The sequence below is a fragment of the Octopus bimaculoides genome, chromosome 13, assembly GCF_046866305.1.
Source record: "Octopus bimaculoides isolate indiv1 chromosome 13, ASM4686630v1, whole genome shotgun sequence".
NCBI classification, from domain to species: Eukaryota; Metazoa; Mollusca; class Cephalopoda; order Octopoda; family Octopodidae; genus Octopus; species Octopus bimaculoides.
Window position 1 is genome coordinate 44,010,875 of NC_142940.1, and position 18,575 is coordinate 44,029,449.

At 34.2% G+C, this 18,575-nt stretch overlaps 1 protein-coding gene across 1 annotated transcript in view; it reads left to right on the forward strand.

The window, feature by feature from the left end:
- LOC106882952 (cadherin-related tumor suppressor) overlaps positions 1-18,575 on the forward strand; it is a 334,591-nt gene that overhangs the window by 255,313 nt on the left and 60,703 nt on the right. The window contains exon 3 of the mRNA XM_052972443.2: positions 14,273-14,616. Within this exon, the coding sequence (XP_052828403.2) occupies positions 14,273-14,616 (344 nt within the window). The remainder of the gene's footprint in view (positions 1-14,272; positions 14,617-18,575) is intronic.

Sequence of the window (18,575 nt, forward strand, 5' to 3'; positions counted from 1 at the left end):
ATATTGATCAGGCTCTATGATAATCACTATGCCCAGTCCTTCCTTCTCAGAAATGTGATCCCTCTGGAATTCCCTTCCTGCTCTTGTCTTTCCTGCAAATGTTGACTTACAAATGTTCAACAAGAACATTAATAGCCTCACTTTCACCAGTCTAGAAGACTCTGCAAAAGCCATGGTTGACTTTGCCTTTCATCCTTTCGGGGTTGAAAAATTAAGTACCAGTTGCATATTGGGGTCAATCTAATCAACTGGATCCCTCCCCAAAAATTTTGGGCCTTGTGCATAGAGTAGAAAGAAGGGAAAAGAAGCCTTGAACATTGTCTCTTCCTCTAAACTCACCAAGTAAAAAGCAAAATTAAAATTCTCTTACATACAGAATTCTGCTTAATTCACCTATTCACTTGACTTAAAGGGTTGTTTTGCCATCTGCATGAGGTTCATTCACACTGTATCCTCTGTAAGCTAATTAATCTCTTAGTCTTCCCTTCCATTTATAGAAAAAAAAAAGCAATTTCTTAACCCCTATATCATTTCCACTATTGACATCCACATTCACATCCACTTTTACATGCTTGCATGTGTCAGATGGATTTCTCTGGTCTGAAGCCCCCCTCTTGTCACCAATCTTCAATCTTCACCTATTTCTAAACAAGGTGATATTTTCCCATAAGTAGACGTTTTTCATAGAAGACTACAAACAAAGAACTTGTATGATGGTGACGCTTGTTTACAGCCATCACATAACGTCAAGACAAGGAGATGAACACACACAACAGGTTTCTTTCAGTTTCAGTCTATCAAATCCACTCTGACTTTTGGTCAGCCTGGGGCTATAATAGAAGACACTTTGCCTAAAGTGCAACACAATAGGATCGAACCTGAAACCATCATGATTGCGAAGCAAGCTTCTTAACCACACAGCCATGCCTGTACAATTGCATAAGTAGTTGTAAATAGCTCAGTCTTTTGGGGGGACTTGTGTGTTATCATTCATGAAATCACATCCATCCTATCTTCATTTCAATGTTGCACACATTAAGCACCAACACTTGTCATCATAAGCAGCTAATCCTGATATCTGGGATATCTATGGAAACTTTCAAGTGAAATTCTAACACCCTTTTTACTAGGATTCAATTTGCTTCTTTTATTCTCCATAAGCAGCATTCTTTTTTGATCTTTTTTGCTAAATACTTTGAATCTTTCAGGAAAGGTTGTTTTTTTTTTGCTGTTTGTTCTTCTTTTCCCCTTGTTCTTCCACTGGGCTTATTTTCTCTCCTCCCTAAATTCCTGTATTGTCTTTCCACCTGTTCTTCTAAAGCAGTAATAGCATCCTCATGTTCCTCTATATTCACTCTTAATGTCTTTCTCAATTGATTCACTTAAGTAAAGTGATATATCTTGATATTGGCAATGTTTGATCTCGTAACCTTTTACTTCGAAACTGTCATGTCTGAAGCATTTTACATATTTTTTTATGTTAGCATTTTTTTTTTGTTAAAACTCAATATGTGTGTGTGTGTATATGCATATATATATGTGTGCATGTGTGTGTATGTATATATATATGTGTGTGTGTGTGTTTGTATATGTGTGTATGCTTTTGTATATATGTAGATATATATGTTTCTCTTTTATATTAGCAGTGTTTCTGTATTATTATTATATAACAGGTCTTTTATATATCAGTAATTGGTTCTATTATATAACAGATCTGATCATAGATTCCTTATCCTCTCCTCAATAGATCAATTTCAGCAATGCTTGTTTTGCAAATCAAATTATTAACTGTCATTATTTGTTACAGCTTCTAATATTTCATTCCCTCATTCTGAAACATCTATGTTACACAACTGCTGTATTAGAAATTCCATTTGCTGTTCTTTGCTATAAAATGTTCAATATCAGATTGTTAAACCTGTGTGTGCCTCCTTACTAAACCATTAAGATCTTATTCTGGAAAACTGAAGTTTCTTCATGTGCATCCCCATATTCAGATAACAAATTTGGTTATCCAGGTTTAGAATGATCCTGAACAATCAATGCAATTGATGTTGAGCTTTTACAATACTTAATCATTTTCCTTTTTTTTTTTTCCTTTTTTGTTGTGGTTTTATTTATTTATATTTTTTCCTGTGTTCTTGGATCTTGACATGTCCATAAGACAAAAGAAATTATCATCATTAAGATTCTTCTTAAACACTGAGAGAATTTAAGGAAATACTGATGCTGTTAGTTTACATTCTTGTATTAATATGAATTGGTCGTATTTGAGGTGTCCAACTTCTTTTTCAAAAATACAGGAATTGAACTGAAGAAATGTACAGAAAAATCTCTGAGTTTTTGATATATAGCCATTCTTAATTCTTATTTAAAGACAAATAAAATAGAGGGAAAGAAAAATAAAGGAAAGTTAGCTGTTTACAATATTAATGTTAAATGTTCTCTCATGTTCTTGTGTTCTATAAAGTATTGGTTTATTTCACATTTATTTGGTATTCATGGAAATAACAGGAAAACGTCAAAGAAAATACAAGCCTGAATTGATAAATATTTAAGAAAGAAATCAGGTTAATTAAATCTTTGTTACATCGTATTATCTGAATTTTTAGGGGAGGGTAGAGGGAGGAGGGAGTGGACTGGAAGACAAAGAGAGGGAGAGGTTGTAAATTGAAACCTAGTTAAGAAACATGCAAGATGAAATTAAATTATAATCAAAACAAACAATTTATTTCTAAGATATTTTTAACACATGTTATTGACCTCTGCAATTCTCACCATAACTTCTTAAGTCTTATATGATTGGCTAAGACTGTCTTATAAATAAATAAGCAGACAAAGGGTTTTGAAATTATTATTATCATTATTATTATTATTTAATTAAATACTTAATATAAATCTGGGGTCATTTATGTATTTCATTATTTAAAATAATCTTATTAGCATTCATTTAATTATTACAGTTATTTTTTCTTTTGATTTTTTTTCTTTTTTGCTTCTTTTCTTCAGATTTATTAAATTTTTCGATTCTCTGAACAGCTCTAAAATCTGGTTTGAAGAGCTGCTGGGGTTTTTTAAAATTAAGTTTGAGATATTAAAGTTGTAGCAAAACTATATTTTTTAGACTCTTTTTATTATTATTATTTGTATTTGCTAATGGCAAACTTGTTTAGATTACATTTAATTTCTTCACAATATCTTGTATCTCTTAATTATAGAAGGTGGAATTCTCTAGAATATCGAAACCAATCCAACAGTTTATTGGATTTTAATAATTAATTGTTATACTCCATTTTTATATATACATATGCACTTATACATGCATATATGCATGTATATATATATATATATATATATATATATATATATATATATATCACACACACATATACATGCTTATATACATGCATAACACACACACACACACACACACACACACACACACACACACACACACACACACACACATATATATATATATATATATATATATATAGCAAACATGAAACTTTTAATTGGGGGGACCTTCTAGTTTTATGCTAACACAACCAATTAGACAGTATTATAATTTGATAAGATGCTATGCTGCAGTCTTTTTACATATCCTTCGCTAATTACCTCTTAATTATCGATTTAATATCTGTTCTAAATTATACAGCAACAAAGCACTAATAATGATGGTCTTTTGATTCTGATATATTCAGGTGTTAATTCACAGAATATAAAGTATGGAGAAATTAGAAATTCCAGGTTGGTGTTGATCATGCAGTAAGGGCCCTTGGGAGTAAAAGTGTTCCTTAGTTCTCATTAATCTTTAAATGGTGGGAAAAGGTTAACATGAATGCGTGTACCAAATGTGGACAAGAATATCTTTTTTTCTTAATGGTAATTTTTATATTTATTTTCACTTTAAATAAGTACAAAAACTATGATAATGATATTTTAATTCTCTTAGATTGTAAAGATAATGACAAAAAGGCAATAAAATCACTTGAGTATAAATTCATTTGAGATTCCTGCATTGTTGTTGTGAAACGAATCTACAAATGGAGAAAAACTGGCGCACTTTTTTCCATCTACAGCTAGTTGAAGTATCACTTTCTTCTGTTCTATCTAGAGCATCAGCATCAGCCTCATCTGATGATGAAGGAAAAGCTGAAAAACTTCACTGCTGTATAAATCTTCCATTTGCAACTAGATTTCTTCCATCAATTAGAGCCACTTGAACTTAGGCACAATTGACGAAGTAGACGTTTAGGCATCAATTGATGGTTACCATAGCCATGTAAAATTTTTGAAACATCAATTGATAATGTCTGCTTTTCACTAATGAAACATCAATTTATGATGTCCGCTGTTCTCTAATGAAACATAAAAACTGATGCTGTCTGCCATCTAAGGGTTAAAGCTTGTCTCTGGAAGTGAAGGTTATTTCAGTATAAAACCTCAGGAATACTATTTGGAGAAATCACGGGATTGGAATAATGTGCTGCATTTTTCTGCTATCAGCTTTTCCAAAAATTGTGGCTGGTCCCAGACAATCATTCATCACTTTAATCAAATCATGTGCTTAGGTAGTCAAATGGTTCTGTCATTATGTGTTTCACTAGAGACACAAAGATCAGAACTGATTAGTTTTTTTCTGAACCATTGGACCATCCTACATTAAAACCAGTGGTAGAGGACATCATTAGAATATTTGACTGACCTTTAAATTTTCTCAGTTTCTAAGATGACGAATTACTATTGTTCTAGCTCTTTGTGTTCTGAGTTCAAATCCTACCATGGCCAGTTTTCCCTTTCATTCTTTCAGGATTGATAAAATAAAGTTCTAGTCAAGTAACAGAGTTGATGGTTACAACAAACTTCGTTACCATCAAAATTGCTGACCTTGTGCCTAAATAAGAAGCAATTATTAATAATAGCTAAATAAGAAGCAATTATATATATATATATATATATATATATATATATATATAAGGTACAAGCATAGCTGTGTGCTAAAGTTCATTTCCCTACCACATGGTTTTGGATTCATTCCCCTGCATGACACCGTGGGTAAAGTATCTTCTACTATAGCCTTGAGCTGACCAAAGCCTTATGAGTGGATTTCATAAGAAGAAGCTCATTGTATACATTTGTATGTGTGTTTGTGTTTTGTTTCTCCTCGTTTTAACCTCATTTGAGTGGTATCCCTTGTTTTCAATCTTTTGCGAAAAGATGCATGATTGTGAAGAAATATTTATTTGCTTGGAAACGAGTGAGGACTGGCAACAAGAAGGACATCTGGTCATAGAAAATCTGCCTCAACGAATTTTGTCTGACCTATGCAGGCATAATGAAGTGGACGTTAAAATAATGCTGATGCTGATGTTGATGCAGCGAGCTGACAGAATTATTAGAATGTCAGGAAAACTGCTTTTGCAGTATTTCCTCCCATTCTTTACATTCTGAATTCAAACCCTGCCAAGACCAAATTTATCTTTCATCCTTTTTGGGAGTAAAATAAAGCACCACTCAAGCTCTGGGGTCAATTGTATCAACTTGTACCTTCTCCTCAAAACTGTCAGCCTTGCAGTTGTGTGTGTGTGTTTGTCTTGTTTTTGCCTCTTTACCTCTTTCAGTCATTACACTGTGGCCATGCTGCAGCACCACTTCAAGGAATTTTAATCAAACAAGTCAACCTCAGTACATATTTTTTTTAAGCCTCGCACTTATTCTATCAATCTCTTTTGGTGAACCAAGTTATGGAGACATAATGACATGAACACCAGTTGTCAAGCCATGGCAGGGGGTCAAACTCAGACACGCACACACACATGTGATTGTGCATATATACATATATGATGGACTTCTTTCAGTTTCCATCTATCAAATTCACCCACTGGGCTTTGGTCGGCCCAGGACTCTTGCTCAAGGTGCCATGCAGTGGACATAAACCTGAAACCACGTGGTTGGGGAGAGAACTTCTTACCACACAGTTATGCCTATGCCTCTATTTATAAATATACACACAAACACACACATATACTAACATAATTCAGTCTAATGTCTTTATTGTTGTTCTGATAGTAACATTTCAACCAGGGTACCTTCTTGCCTTCTTCAGGTTCCTTTTGTATTCTGTAATGTTCTTGGAATTTCAAACAACATCCTAGGGGTAGATTGATTGTTGTCATTCCGTTGATCATACCTGAGGTATTCCGTTAATAATTCTACTATATATGATGTCATCCAAACCAAAGCATATATCATCTGTCTGAATCAGAGATGAAACTCCTGTTAATTAGCTAATGCTACTACATGTAACACTTAATCAATTTTTATATTCACCATCAGTATATAACAATGTTTTCTGAATTAGGCACAAGACCAGCAATTCTGATGAAAGGGGATTTAAATGATGCCATCAACTCCAGTCCTTGACTGGTACTTTATTTTATCAACCCTGGAGGAATGAAAGGTGAAGTTGACTTAGAAAGGATATGAACTCTGAATATAAAATGCTAAAGAGCCAGAACAAGTATTGGCTTCAAATTTTGCCACTAGGCCAGCAAGTTCAGGAGAGGGGATAAGTGATTACATTCACCCCAATGTTCAACTAGTACTTATTTTATTAACCCCAAAAAGGATGAAAGCCTCAATGAAATTTGAACTCAGAACGTAAAGAAGATGAAATGCTACCAAGCATTTTGACTGGCATGGTGATAATTCTGCTAGCTCACCATCTTAGAGTCAGAACAAATATTGCAAAACAGCTATTAAGTTTGAGACTTTTTTTCCTTTCTTTCTTTTAGAATGAGGGGAGATTAACCCAAAGAGTTCAGTACCAAAATATACTAATAGTTTTAAAAGATTTTCTTCTACTTCTAGTTTTCAACCAATGTTTTCGACCTATGTTAACACAGCACCTAGCTGTCAGCTAATACCTACCATGACACAGCTCTCCTAGTTGCTGGTTAATACTTGATAAAATTCCTTGTGTCAGCCAAAATTTAGACACAGCTCCTCTTCTCACACAGGATTCTAGGCAGTCACCTTGCTGTTACTTTCATTACTCAGACTTCAACCCTATCTAATTGGTATCTCTACCACCACCATCTTCTATATGTTGTGGTCATTCTCCCCTTAAAACTACTCGTTTCTCAGCCACTACCTTAAGAATAGCTCCTCAATCAAATTGCTTTGTTACTTTTATCCCAATTTGCTTTATACAATGGTAACTTAGTTAAATATATATTTATATAATTTACTGTCTTCTTCGTTCATCGGAGATTACAGTGTCAAGACGAAACCATGTCTGTTGCTTGCATTAGAGCTCATTCTATTCAGTTATGATAATTACATATCAACCAGAACTAGTTGCTATGCAAAGCATAAAATTATTGTTTATGCTTTTACTACTGTCCACACTTAGCTAAAGGGTCGTAAAAATCATTGACTTGAATTGACCTGCTTTATAAATAGCTCTTTCTCCAACTTTCTACCAAATTAGTAACTATAAAACTTGCCCATATGCATATGGATGTACACACAGTCACACATACACAATTGTATATGCGTGTTTATGTGTGCATACATGCATGTTTAATTGAAATGCTATCTAAATTATGCCTCATCTAATTTATCACCAACAATAAGATAAAATATCATTATTGACGAATATCTGTAATTAGGATCTAAATTGATCTTTCAACTATATTTTCAATGAATATTTAAGAATTATTAATTCTGCTATTAAATTTCTTAACTTTTATTTTCTACTTAGTTTGTTTATTTGCTTTGGTTGCTTTTGTTGCTTTCTTTTTTTTTATGTAATTTTTTTTTTTTACTTTTATAAATAAACAATTTTAAAGATAATCATTTTCTTATTTTTTTTACATTTTTTTTTTGTTTTGTTTTTGTAAAATAATCAGAAATGATTTTACCATGTTCATTGACTATTTGGCTACGGCTTCTGTGAAAAATCTTTTCCAGCATTATCTTGCATGCATATAACTTAACTCTAGCAGTGATGTTATGTAAGAAAATTTCCTGCTTAAATTCAGAAAACATTGATAATGCGTTTTGCAATAAAGTTTCACATTTAATAGATATAAATATGTCACCCTTGAAACAAACAAAAATAAAAATAAGAATTCATTTTGATGGAAAAAAATGTATTTGGCAATTGAGAAAAATTTATCCATGTTTCCTCCTTTTATTAAATAAACTTAGAAATTTTCTACAGATTCATCAACATGTATACATATATATATATGTACATGTATATGCTTATATATACACACACACATATATATGTGTGTATATTTCTACCTGTACATATGTATGTGTGTGTGTATATATATATATATATATATATATATATATATGGCTGTATGATAGGAAGTTTGCTTCCCAACCAAATGGTTCTAGGTTCAGTCCCACTGTGATGCATCTTGGGCAAGAGTCCCCTCTACTGTAGTCTTGAGCTGACTAAAGTGTTGTGAGTGGATTTGGTAGATGGAAACTGAAAGAAGCCCATTGTATATATGTGCATATGTCGCTGTTTGCACACACACTGCTTGACAACTGGTGTTGGTGTGTTTATATCCTCATAACTTAGCAGTTCAGCAAATGTGCCTAATAGAATAAATAACATCAAGTTGGTGCCCCAGCATGGCCACAGTGTTATGACAGAACCGAGTATGTATGTATATATAACTGCAATTAAATGTGAAACTTTAAAAGGAAATTTTTATTGTAGAATTCATACGTGCTTATGTTATTCATACTGGACTAAGAATGCAGAAGAAACTAATGCTCCCCACCCACCTCCTCACCATATTAAGCCATGTTGTTTCATCTTGATAATGGTATTTAATGCAAAACTTTTTGAAGTTATCACTTTTACTTTGATATAATCTGAAAGTAAATTTAATTAAAAATTTACTTTATAATAATCATAAACAATTTGTTTTGTGGAGCGGTAACTTACATCCCCCCTCCAGCCCTCCTTTTTTCTATTACGTTTCAAAATCAAATTAAAAATTGAATATACACTCTTTTGGTAAGCAGAATTCCTGTACGCATTGCTTTCAAGATATAAGAGTTTCTTATCTTTACATAATTTTAAAAATCTTAAAATCTTTGATAATGAATAGAGAGAATCGTGTAGATTTAGAGCAAGGATTGTGAAATTAATATTGAGTGCTAAGGATGTTGTATGGCCAAAATGAAAAAAAAAAAAAGAAAAGAAAACAATGACAAAAATTTACATTTGGAATGCAGCGCACTTTTGCGATTGTGTAGAGGCTGAGATTTTAATCTTTACATTCAAATGAAGAAATTACTTTGAAATTAATGTTTTCACTTCACTTGAATTTTCTAAAGACTTGAATTATATTTTTAAATATATGCACTGCACTAGGTGGGTATCCTTTTACAATAACTTGAGAATCATTGCTGTTGGTGTGCCTATAACATAATCAATCAAATTTGTTCTTGGATTGGTTTCATTCTTTAAATTGTGGCCTTCACATTTAATTGCAGTTATATATATATATATATTTACTTGGTTCTGTTACAACACTGTGGCCATTTTGATTATATCAACCCACCCACACTCCCCAGTACTTTCTCTCAAACTTATTTTTCTATTCAATCTCTGTAGAAATGTCAGGAAACTTATGCTTGGAGTAAAAGTGGAGATAGTTTAGTGAGACATAAATACCTCATTGTATTTTTGCTTGCCATATCTGTGTGGTTCAGAACCTGCTGATATAAACAGACGCACACACACATTACATTACATATATATATGTATGTATATCTTTTATCTTTTACTTGTTTCAGTCAATAGATTGCAGCCACGCTGGGGCACCGCCTTGAATTTTTAGTCAAATGAATCAACCCTTGTACTTATTTGTTTAAGCTTATCAGTCTCTTTTGCTGAACCACCAGATTATGGGGATGCAAACACACGAATATCAATTGTCAAGCAATGGTGGGGGACAAACAAACAAACAAACACACACACACACACACACACACACACACACACACACACACACACACACACACACACACATATATATATATATATATATATATATATATACATGCTTCTTTCAGTTTTCATTTACCAAACCCACTCACAAGTCTTTGGTCAACCCAAGGCTATAGTAGAAGACACTTGCCCAAGGTGCCATGCAATGGAACTGAACCCAAGACCGTGTGACTTGGGAGCAAGCTTTTTACCACACAGATACGCCTGCACCTAAACACACTCACATATATTTCATCATCATTTAACTTCTGCTTTCATGCTAGCATGGGTCAGGCAGTGTGACCAGAGCTGGTGAGGTCAGGGGCCAGCACCAGGCTCCACTGTCTGTTCTACCATGGCTTCTATGGCTGGATGCCCCTCCTGAAGCCAACCACTCCATAGAGTGCACTGGGTATTTTTTATGTTCCTCCAGCACCAGTATCAATTCTGCTTGAGTACAGCAAGGCGCTGGATATCTGAATCCTTCGTTATCTCCTTCGTAAGGCTCAGTATCTTGAGATCAGTTTTCAATACTTCATCCCATGTCTTCCCAGGTCTCCATCTTCCACAAATTCCATCAGAGTGTGTGTGTATATATATATATATATATATATATATTCTTTTATTCTTTTACTTGTTTCAGTCATTTGATTGTGGCCATGCTGGGGCACTGCCTTTAGTCAAGCAAATCGACACCACGACTTATCCTTTGTAAGCCTAGTACTTATTCTATCGGTCTCTTTTGCTGAACCATTAAGTTACAGGGACGTAAACACACCAGCAATTGGTTGTCAAGTGATGTTAGGGGGACACACACACACACACACACACACACACACACACACACACACACACACATATGTATGTATATATATATATATATATACACATACACACACACCAGGCTTCTTTCAGTTTCTGTCTACCAAATCCACTCACAAGGCTTTGGTCAGCCCAAGGCTATAGTAGAAAACACTTGCCCAAGGTGCCACGCAGTGGTACTGAACCTAGAACCATGTAGTTGGTAAGCAAGCTATTTACCACACAACCACTCCTCACAAAATGTTGCATGAAACTCTCAGTCTTTGAGTCACTTTTGTAACTTTCTGAAAATTAAAAATAAGAATACATACTCATGTATTGAGTTCCATTTATCATGTTCATTCCATTGAACCTATACATGTGTGTGTGTGTGTGTTCTTAATGCAGTTTTTTTTTTTTTTTTTTTTTTTTTTTTTAATTCAAGCCATCCCACCCCCACTCAAGCATACACACAAAAAAGCAGTCTGCTGTGCTATATGGTTTCGTATACTTATCGCAGTTGCCATCAGTTTGCAATCTCTCTCTCTTTCTTTCTCTTTCTCTCTCTCTCTCTCTCTCATTTTCTTTTCTTTTCTTTTACCATGCTGAAATCTCTGATAACTGTCCTTCTGAACTTCTATGTAATTACTTCATCTTGTGTTTTCTTTGGCTTACTTCTCATGCTTGTAGACACTCACACTATTTCACACCATTTTCTTACACAGCATGCATCAGATTGAATACCTATACAAGCTGTCATCTCTCTTACATTTAATAGCTAATGCCTCTAACACCCAATTTTTTTTTTCCAATCTTTAATAATCATCTTGAACTTAATTCTCTCCAGCAGCTAAAAATCTACCATTATTACCCATAACACATATTTCTTGTATATGCAGTACATCATCTTTACTTATTTATTTATTTTAACAAACAAAAAAAAAATAGTGCCAAGAAAAACAGTAGTTTTCTTTTAAATTTCTTCCCGTAATTGCTTGATACTCGCTTGTAGCTAAGTGTTGGTTTCTTGTCGGCTTACCTGCAAGTCTTTACCATACATCGTATGACCTGTTAATTGTACTACCTACACAGTTATTGAGTTGTTTCCCATATCCTACATTCTTCACATAGTCCCTGATGATTTTAGATATTTTAACCTTCATACTTTTCAAATTAAGACTCATTCTTCTCAAAATTCTGCTGCTTCAGATTAATTTCAAGTGAAATGTTTCATAAATGACCACTCCATCTTTGCTTTTTTTTTTTTTTAAGACTTGCAAGATCTTTGGCTGCATGGTAAGAAGTTTGCTTCCCAACCACATGGTTTCAGGTTCAGTTCCCTTGTGTGGCACCTTGGGCAGTTGTCTTCTATAGTTCCCATGTCAACCAAAGCCTTGTGAGTGGATTTGGTGGACGAAAGCTGAAAGAAGCCTGTCACACACACACACACACACATACACACACACACACACACACACACATATATATATGTGTGTATATATATATATATATATATATATATATATATATATATATATATATACACACACATAAACAAACAAACATTACTTGGCAACCAGTGTTGGTTTGTTTACATCCCTGTAATTTAGTGGTTTGGCAAAAGAGACCAACAGAATAAATACTAGGCTTTTAAAAAAAATTAAAATAAGTATTGGGGCCAATTTATTGAAATAAAACTTCCTCTAGGCTGTGCCCCAGCATAGCCGCAGTAAAAGATAGAAGATCTATATATATATATATATATATATATATATATATATATATATATATATATATATATATATAACCTTATCAACACCCACTTTTCCATGCTTCCATGGGTCACATGGAATTCATTGAGGCAGGTTTACTAGGTTGGATGACCTTCCTGTCACTAAACCTCACCTGTTTCCAAGCAAGATAAATTTTCCTTTGGTCAGACATTTTTCCATGAAATATTGCAAACCAAAGGACTCCATTTGTATGAAGGTAACATTCATTTATACCTCGCCTGTGATGTCACAAAGAGGCACAAAGCACACATACATGCAGCAACATGCAATCCACTTGCAAGGATTTGATCAACCTGGAATTAGAGTAGAAGACACTCGAACAAGTTGATGTGTAATGGAACTGAACCCAAAACCAAAGGCTGTGAAGTGCACTTCTTAATCACACAGCCATATATAAATTACTTTATGAAACAAATACATAGTTTGTTACGCTGCCTTTGTGTTACAGTCTCCATTATAAACACATACAAATAATTTTAGCCAGCTAGAGAGCTTCTTTGTGGTTACTAGATCAGCTAGAAATAGCAGCTATATCTCCTTCAAATCACATATTCTTAAATAAGGAGAGAATACATTATTTAATGTACTCATCACTGTCTTCAAACATTATCTGTTTTCAGCAAGATAACTACCATAATTTGCTCTAAAGCTAACCATAGTTAACTACAAGTGTGTACATGGTGTGATTCCAAACTTTTCCATAGAGGCTGGTAAGCTACAAGATTTGAGCTCAGAATACAAAGCTCAAAATAATTACTACTTGACCAGCATTCTAACGATTCTGTTAGTCCACTCACAAGTATTAGTTCTTTATTTATCAGTCCCTAAAAGGGGGAAAGATAAAGTTGACTTTAGCAGGATTTGAACTCAGAAGGCAAAAAGCTTTAAGAAATACCACAAGGCATTTTTCTGATGCTCTGATGGTTCTACCAATTTGCCATCTTAACAGAGTCCTACATTCTCTCATCCCTACTTATGATCCACTTCCCATATCATATCTTGCTCCTTGAGGGTTTTTCTCTGGCACCCTATCACTACCATCTTACCTCTTTCCCAGATACTCCCACCCTCATATAAATGTGGTGTAACCATGTAACTTCTCCATTGCAAAACACCTCTGCTAGTCCCTGACATAAAATCTCCTCCCCATCCTCTCAGATACTTCCCCACTTAGTCAAGGCAGCTTTTTTCCCCTTTCTCATTTTTCCCTCCTTTTCTTGTTCTTTCCTGTCCTGCAAATTACTTAGCAACCCCACTGGTGCTGGTAGCACAAAAAATGCACATTAGGAAGGGTATCCAACCATGGAAATAATGCAGCCATGTGACTCACCAGATTCTATCAAACTGTAAAGCCTACCAGCATGGAAAACAGACATTACATTATGAGGACGGTATGGATGATGATAATTTCCTTAAAAAAATATGGGATTGCCATAACTGGAATCGCTTTGATCACGAATCTGCTTGCTGAGGGTTGATTCAGGGTTTAACAACAGCAGAGAAATTATTTATAAAATATGTTAGTTTACTTATGAAAATAAAGAAACAATTGTATTTCATATTATGACTAACTCGTATATTTTAACCTTTTTTTTTTGTATTCTTCATCTTTTTGATTTTATTATTATCAATCCTATTTTTATTTTGAAAGGAATCTTGTCATTACGAAACCATTTGGATCGAGAAAGAATGCCTCGCTACAACCTGCATTTGTCTGCATTTGATGGTGTCCATTCTGCTACAGCTATGGTGCAAATAAACATACTTGATATCAACGATAATGTCCCTAAATTTAACAAGTCCATTTATACGTTTGATCTCTTAGAAGATCTGCCAATCAACTCAACAATAGGCAGCATACTTGCCCAAGATCCTGACGATGGCCCTAACGGAACTGTCTCCTATCATTTGTTAACAGACTGGGGAAAGGATGTTTTTCATCTTGATCCAAGAACAGGAACTTTTACACTGAAATCAAGCCTTGATTTTGAACAGGTATGTAAACAGCCTTTTATTGAAATGCTTTCTATGCTATTGGAAATTTGTAAAATAAATATAGCTTATTTTCAGCATCCAGCCTTATATTTTGTTTATTTATTTATTTATTTATTTGTAAATTATTTTATTTCATATTTTATATATTTGTTAATGCATAATATTTGAATAATTAAGTGGCATCAGGAGACAATAGTTTTTCAAATTAAGAATACAATAACTCTTCAGAATTGGTTGCACCGTAAATATTTTAAAGTGAAATGAATTGGCAGTCATAGCTGTATGCTTATGAATCTCACTTTACAACCACGTGGCTTAAGGTTCAGTCCCATTGCACAACACCTGGAGGAAGTATCTTCTACTATAGCTTCAAGCCAACCAATGCTTTGTGAGTGTAAATTTGGTAAACAGAAATTGGGAAGAAGCTCATTGTGTGTGTGTGTGTGTATGTGTGTGTCTTTGAGTTTGTGTTTGTGCCCATTCCATCACTTAATGGCTGATGTTGGTTTGTTTACATTCAGCAAAAGAAACTGATAGAAAAAGTACCAGGCTTTAAAAAAATAAGAACCGAGGGGTGATGGGATTTGTATGATTATGTTTCAACAATTCTTGAGGGCTGTGTCCCAGCATGACTGCAGTCCAATATCTAAAACAAGTAAAAGATAAAAGATAAAGAAATTTCTATTTTGTATTTCTGTTATTAGATTTGATCTGAAGTCCTGTGTTAGAACAGATACTGCATTTTTAAAGTGTCACGTTGACCTATAATAAACACAGGCACTCACATAATCATTATTTATCAGTATTTAGTCAGTGGAATAGCAACTATGGTATTTGTTCTACCACTTTACATTTTGAGGGCAACTTTGCTTTCATCCTTCCACAGTTAATAAAAGGAAATACCAGCCACTAAGTACTCAAGTCAATGTACTCGACTAAACCCCTCTCCTTAAACTGGCTGACTATACCTAAATTACAAATGATTATTTGTCAATATTAAATTCTTTTGTCAGTCTTGAAATCAGTAACCTGTTCACTAATCTTCACTAACATCTATACAGCAGAGGTCTGTTAGTCAATTTGGTAAATAAATGAAGATAGCTAGTGCTTATTTGTTACTATGTCACCAATATTTTGTAGGCAATTCCTTTGTTGTACTTGTCTGCAGGAAATTTAACTTTGAGATGTTGCATTAAAATTAAAACAGTTTGATTTGAAATTTGGTACCACAATGAACTGATTCAGTTGAGATCAAAACATATATGTGATTGGAATTCTATGATAGGTATTTATTTTTCCTAGACTTCATAATCTTCATTCGTCTTCATTTCTACAAAGTCGTACAAACAGGTGAAATATAACTCAATATATTAAAATATAAAGCATATATTTTCCTATTTAGCAATAAAACTTAGTGGTTCAAGTACCAAGTGTTTCATGTGCTGTATCTAAGTACCAAGTGTTTCATGTGCTGTATCTAAACATATGAAACACAAAAAACCTTGACCCCTATGTCACTTATGTAGCTTTACACTTAAATCATATACACACACACACGTGTGTGTGTGTTAATGAATGACAAAGAACAAGTGTTATGTAATCATTTTCATTACCATACAGTTGTTTCTGTTATAAGGAATTGTACTTTTGGAGTTGCATCCCCCCTCTCCCTCCAACTTGCACATCCTTGATTTTTCCTTGAGTCAATGGATGGGAGGACCAAAAAATTGTCTAAGTCTGCTTGCAACAACATAAACATCTAAAATAAATAGTGAAAGCATAGTACAGGCTACCATGTCATACTTGCTTATGAGCAACAGTTGTATTTCTATATATGTGTGTGTGAAGATGCATGGACTGGTGGTTAGAGTGTTGCACTGATAATCACCAGATTGTGGTTTCAATTCCCAGACTGGTGGTGTGTTGTGTTCTTGAGCAAAACACCTCATTTCATGTTGGTCCAGTCCATCCAGTTGTAAATGGATAACTCCACCACAGACTGGCATTCTGTTCAGGGGTAATGTTGGCTTGCCCACCTTGTTGCCAGGTGACACCATTCAAATGCTGCAACAATGCAAGGAAACGCATTGTGACTAGCGATGTATAACATCTGAGCCTGATCAACACAGTGACACACACATATATATACACACATATGCACACACAATCACTGTTTGTATGTGTGTGTACCAGTTTATTTAAGTGTAAATGTATGTTTGTTGCAAGGTTAACCAGAAATAAAGTTAGTTTTAATATGTATTTATCTTTTGCTGCTGTAAAATAATTTTGTGGTTATAACCCCATGAGGAAATCCAATCTGATTGAGAGAAAGTTTAAGTGGCCTTGACTGCACTGAAGCTGAATAAAATTGTAATCTTTCAGTTGTCAAGCCCACATGTTCCCTCCAGAGGTATATAAACCAAAAGCTATTTTAGAGCAAGGCTGAATATATATATCCATATTTAGAATTAATTTTTTCACTTCAGTAATAAACATTGCATAAGATGCTTGTTCAAGTGCAATAATTTTATTTATTTTGTTTGTTGAATTAGCTCATTCTCTATCTTTTAAATATTATCAGCTCATATAGGTGCAGTATGGCTAAAAAGTTTGCTTTCCAACCACATAGTTCTGGATTCAGTCCCACTGTATGGCACCAGTTAATTTGTTTGCCAGAAACTGAAAGAAGCCTGTTGTGTGTGTGTCTGTGTGTGTGTGTGTGTGTGTGTGTGTGTGTCAGTGAGTGTTTGCATCTCCTTATCTTGACATCACATGAAAAAATTGTAAATGAGAGTCACTGTCATTCATGTCCAGTAGTCTGCAAAAACATGTCTGGCCACAAGGAAATATTATCTGGCTTGGGCACGGGTGAGGGTTCGCAACAGGAAAGGTGTCAGGTTATAGAAAATATGCCACAACAAACTCCATCCAACCCATACAAGCATGGAAAAACAGACATTGAAATTATGATGATAATGATACATTATAGAATATGTGTATCCCCTCACCACCACCACCATTATATACTATTCTAATTATATACTAATATTAGGATTTATGTATATACACTATCTTTCCTCTCTTATTCGTTTAAGTCATTAGATAACCATGCTGGAGTATTGCTTTCTGCCCCACTACATCATTTTGGGGGGATTTTTTTTATGTCTGGCATTCTGTTGAGCTCTTTTGCCGAACTTAGTCATGGGAATGCAAACAAACCAACACTGGTTGTCAAGAAATGGTGGGGGACAAATGCAGATACAAAGACACACATGCACACATATATACAATAGGCTTCCATACAGTTTCCACTAACCAAATTTAGTCATAAAGCATTGGTCAACCCAGGGCTTGTCCAAGATGCTGCCCAGTAAGACTGAACCTGAAAATATGTGGCAGTTTTTTTTTGTTTTTTTTTAATAATTATTATAACAATAATAACGATACACTTTATAGAATTATATTTTATACACAGTACATTTGTGGTTTATATTAAGACATATATTCTTTACTGATAAAACTTATACACCGTGCAGTTTTATGATACGGAAGATAAAAATAGATCCCCATCGGTTTCAATGATTAGTATTCAATTGTTAAATCAGCTGAATTACCTGCTCATTGAATTAATGTGTAAATCACTGAGCATTCCACAGGCACATGTACCCATAATGTAATCATGTGGAATCAGATTGCTGTGGTATGTGACAAGGCTATATTTTTAAATTACAAGTACATATATTATGATATAACATAATGGCTCAGTGGTTATAACATTGGGCTCACAATCATGAGGTAATGAGTTCAGTCCCTGGACTGGGTTGTTTGATTTGTTCTTGAGCAAGAAACTTTATTTCATGTTGCTCCAGTTCACTCAGCTGTAGAAATGAGTTGCAAAGTCACTGGTGCCAAGTTGTATCAGCCTTTGCCTTTCCCTTGGATAACATCAGTGGTGTGGA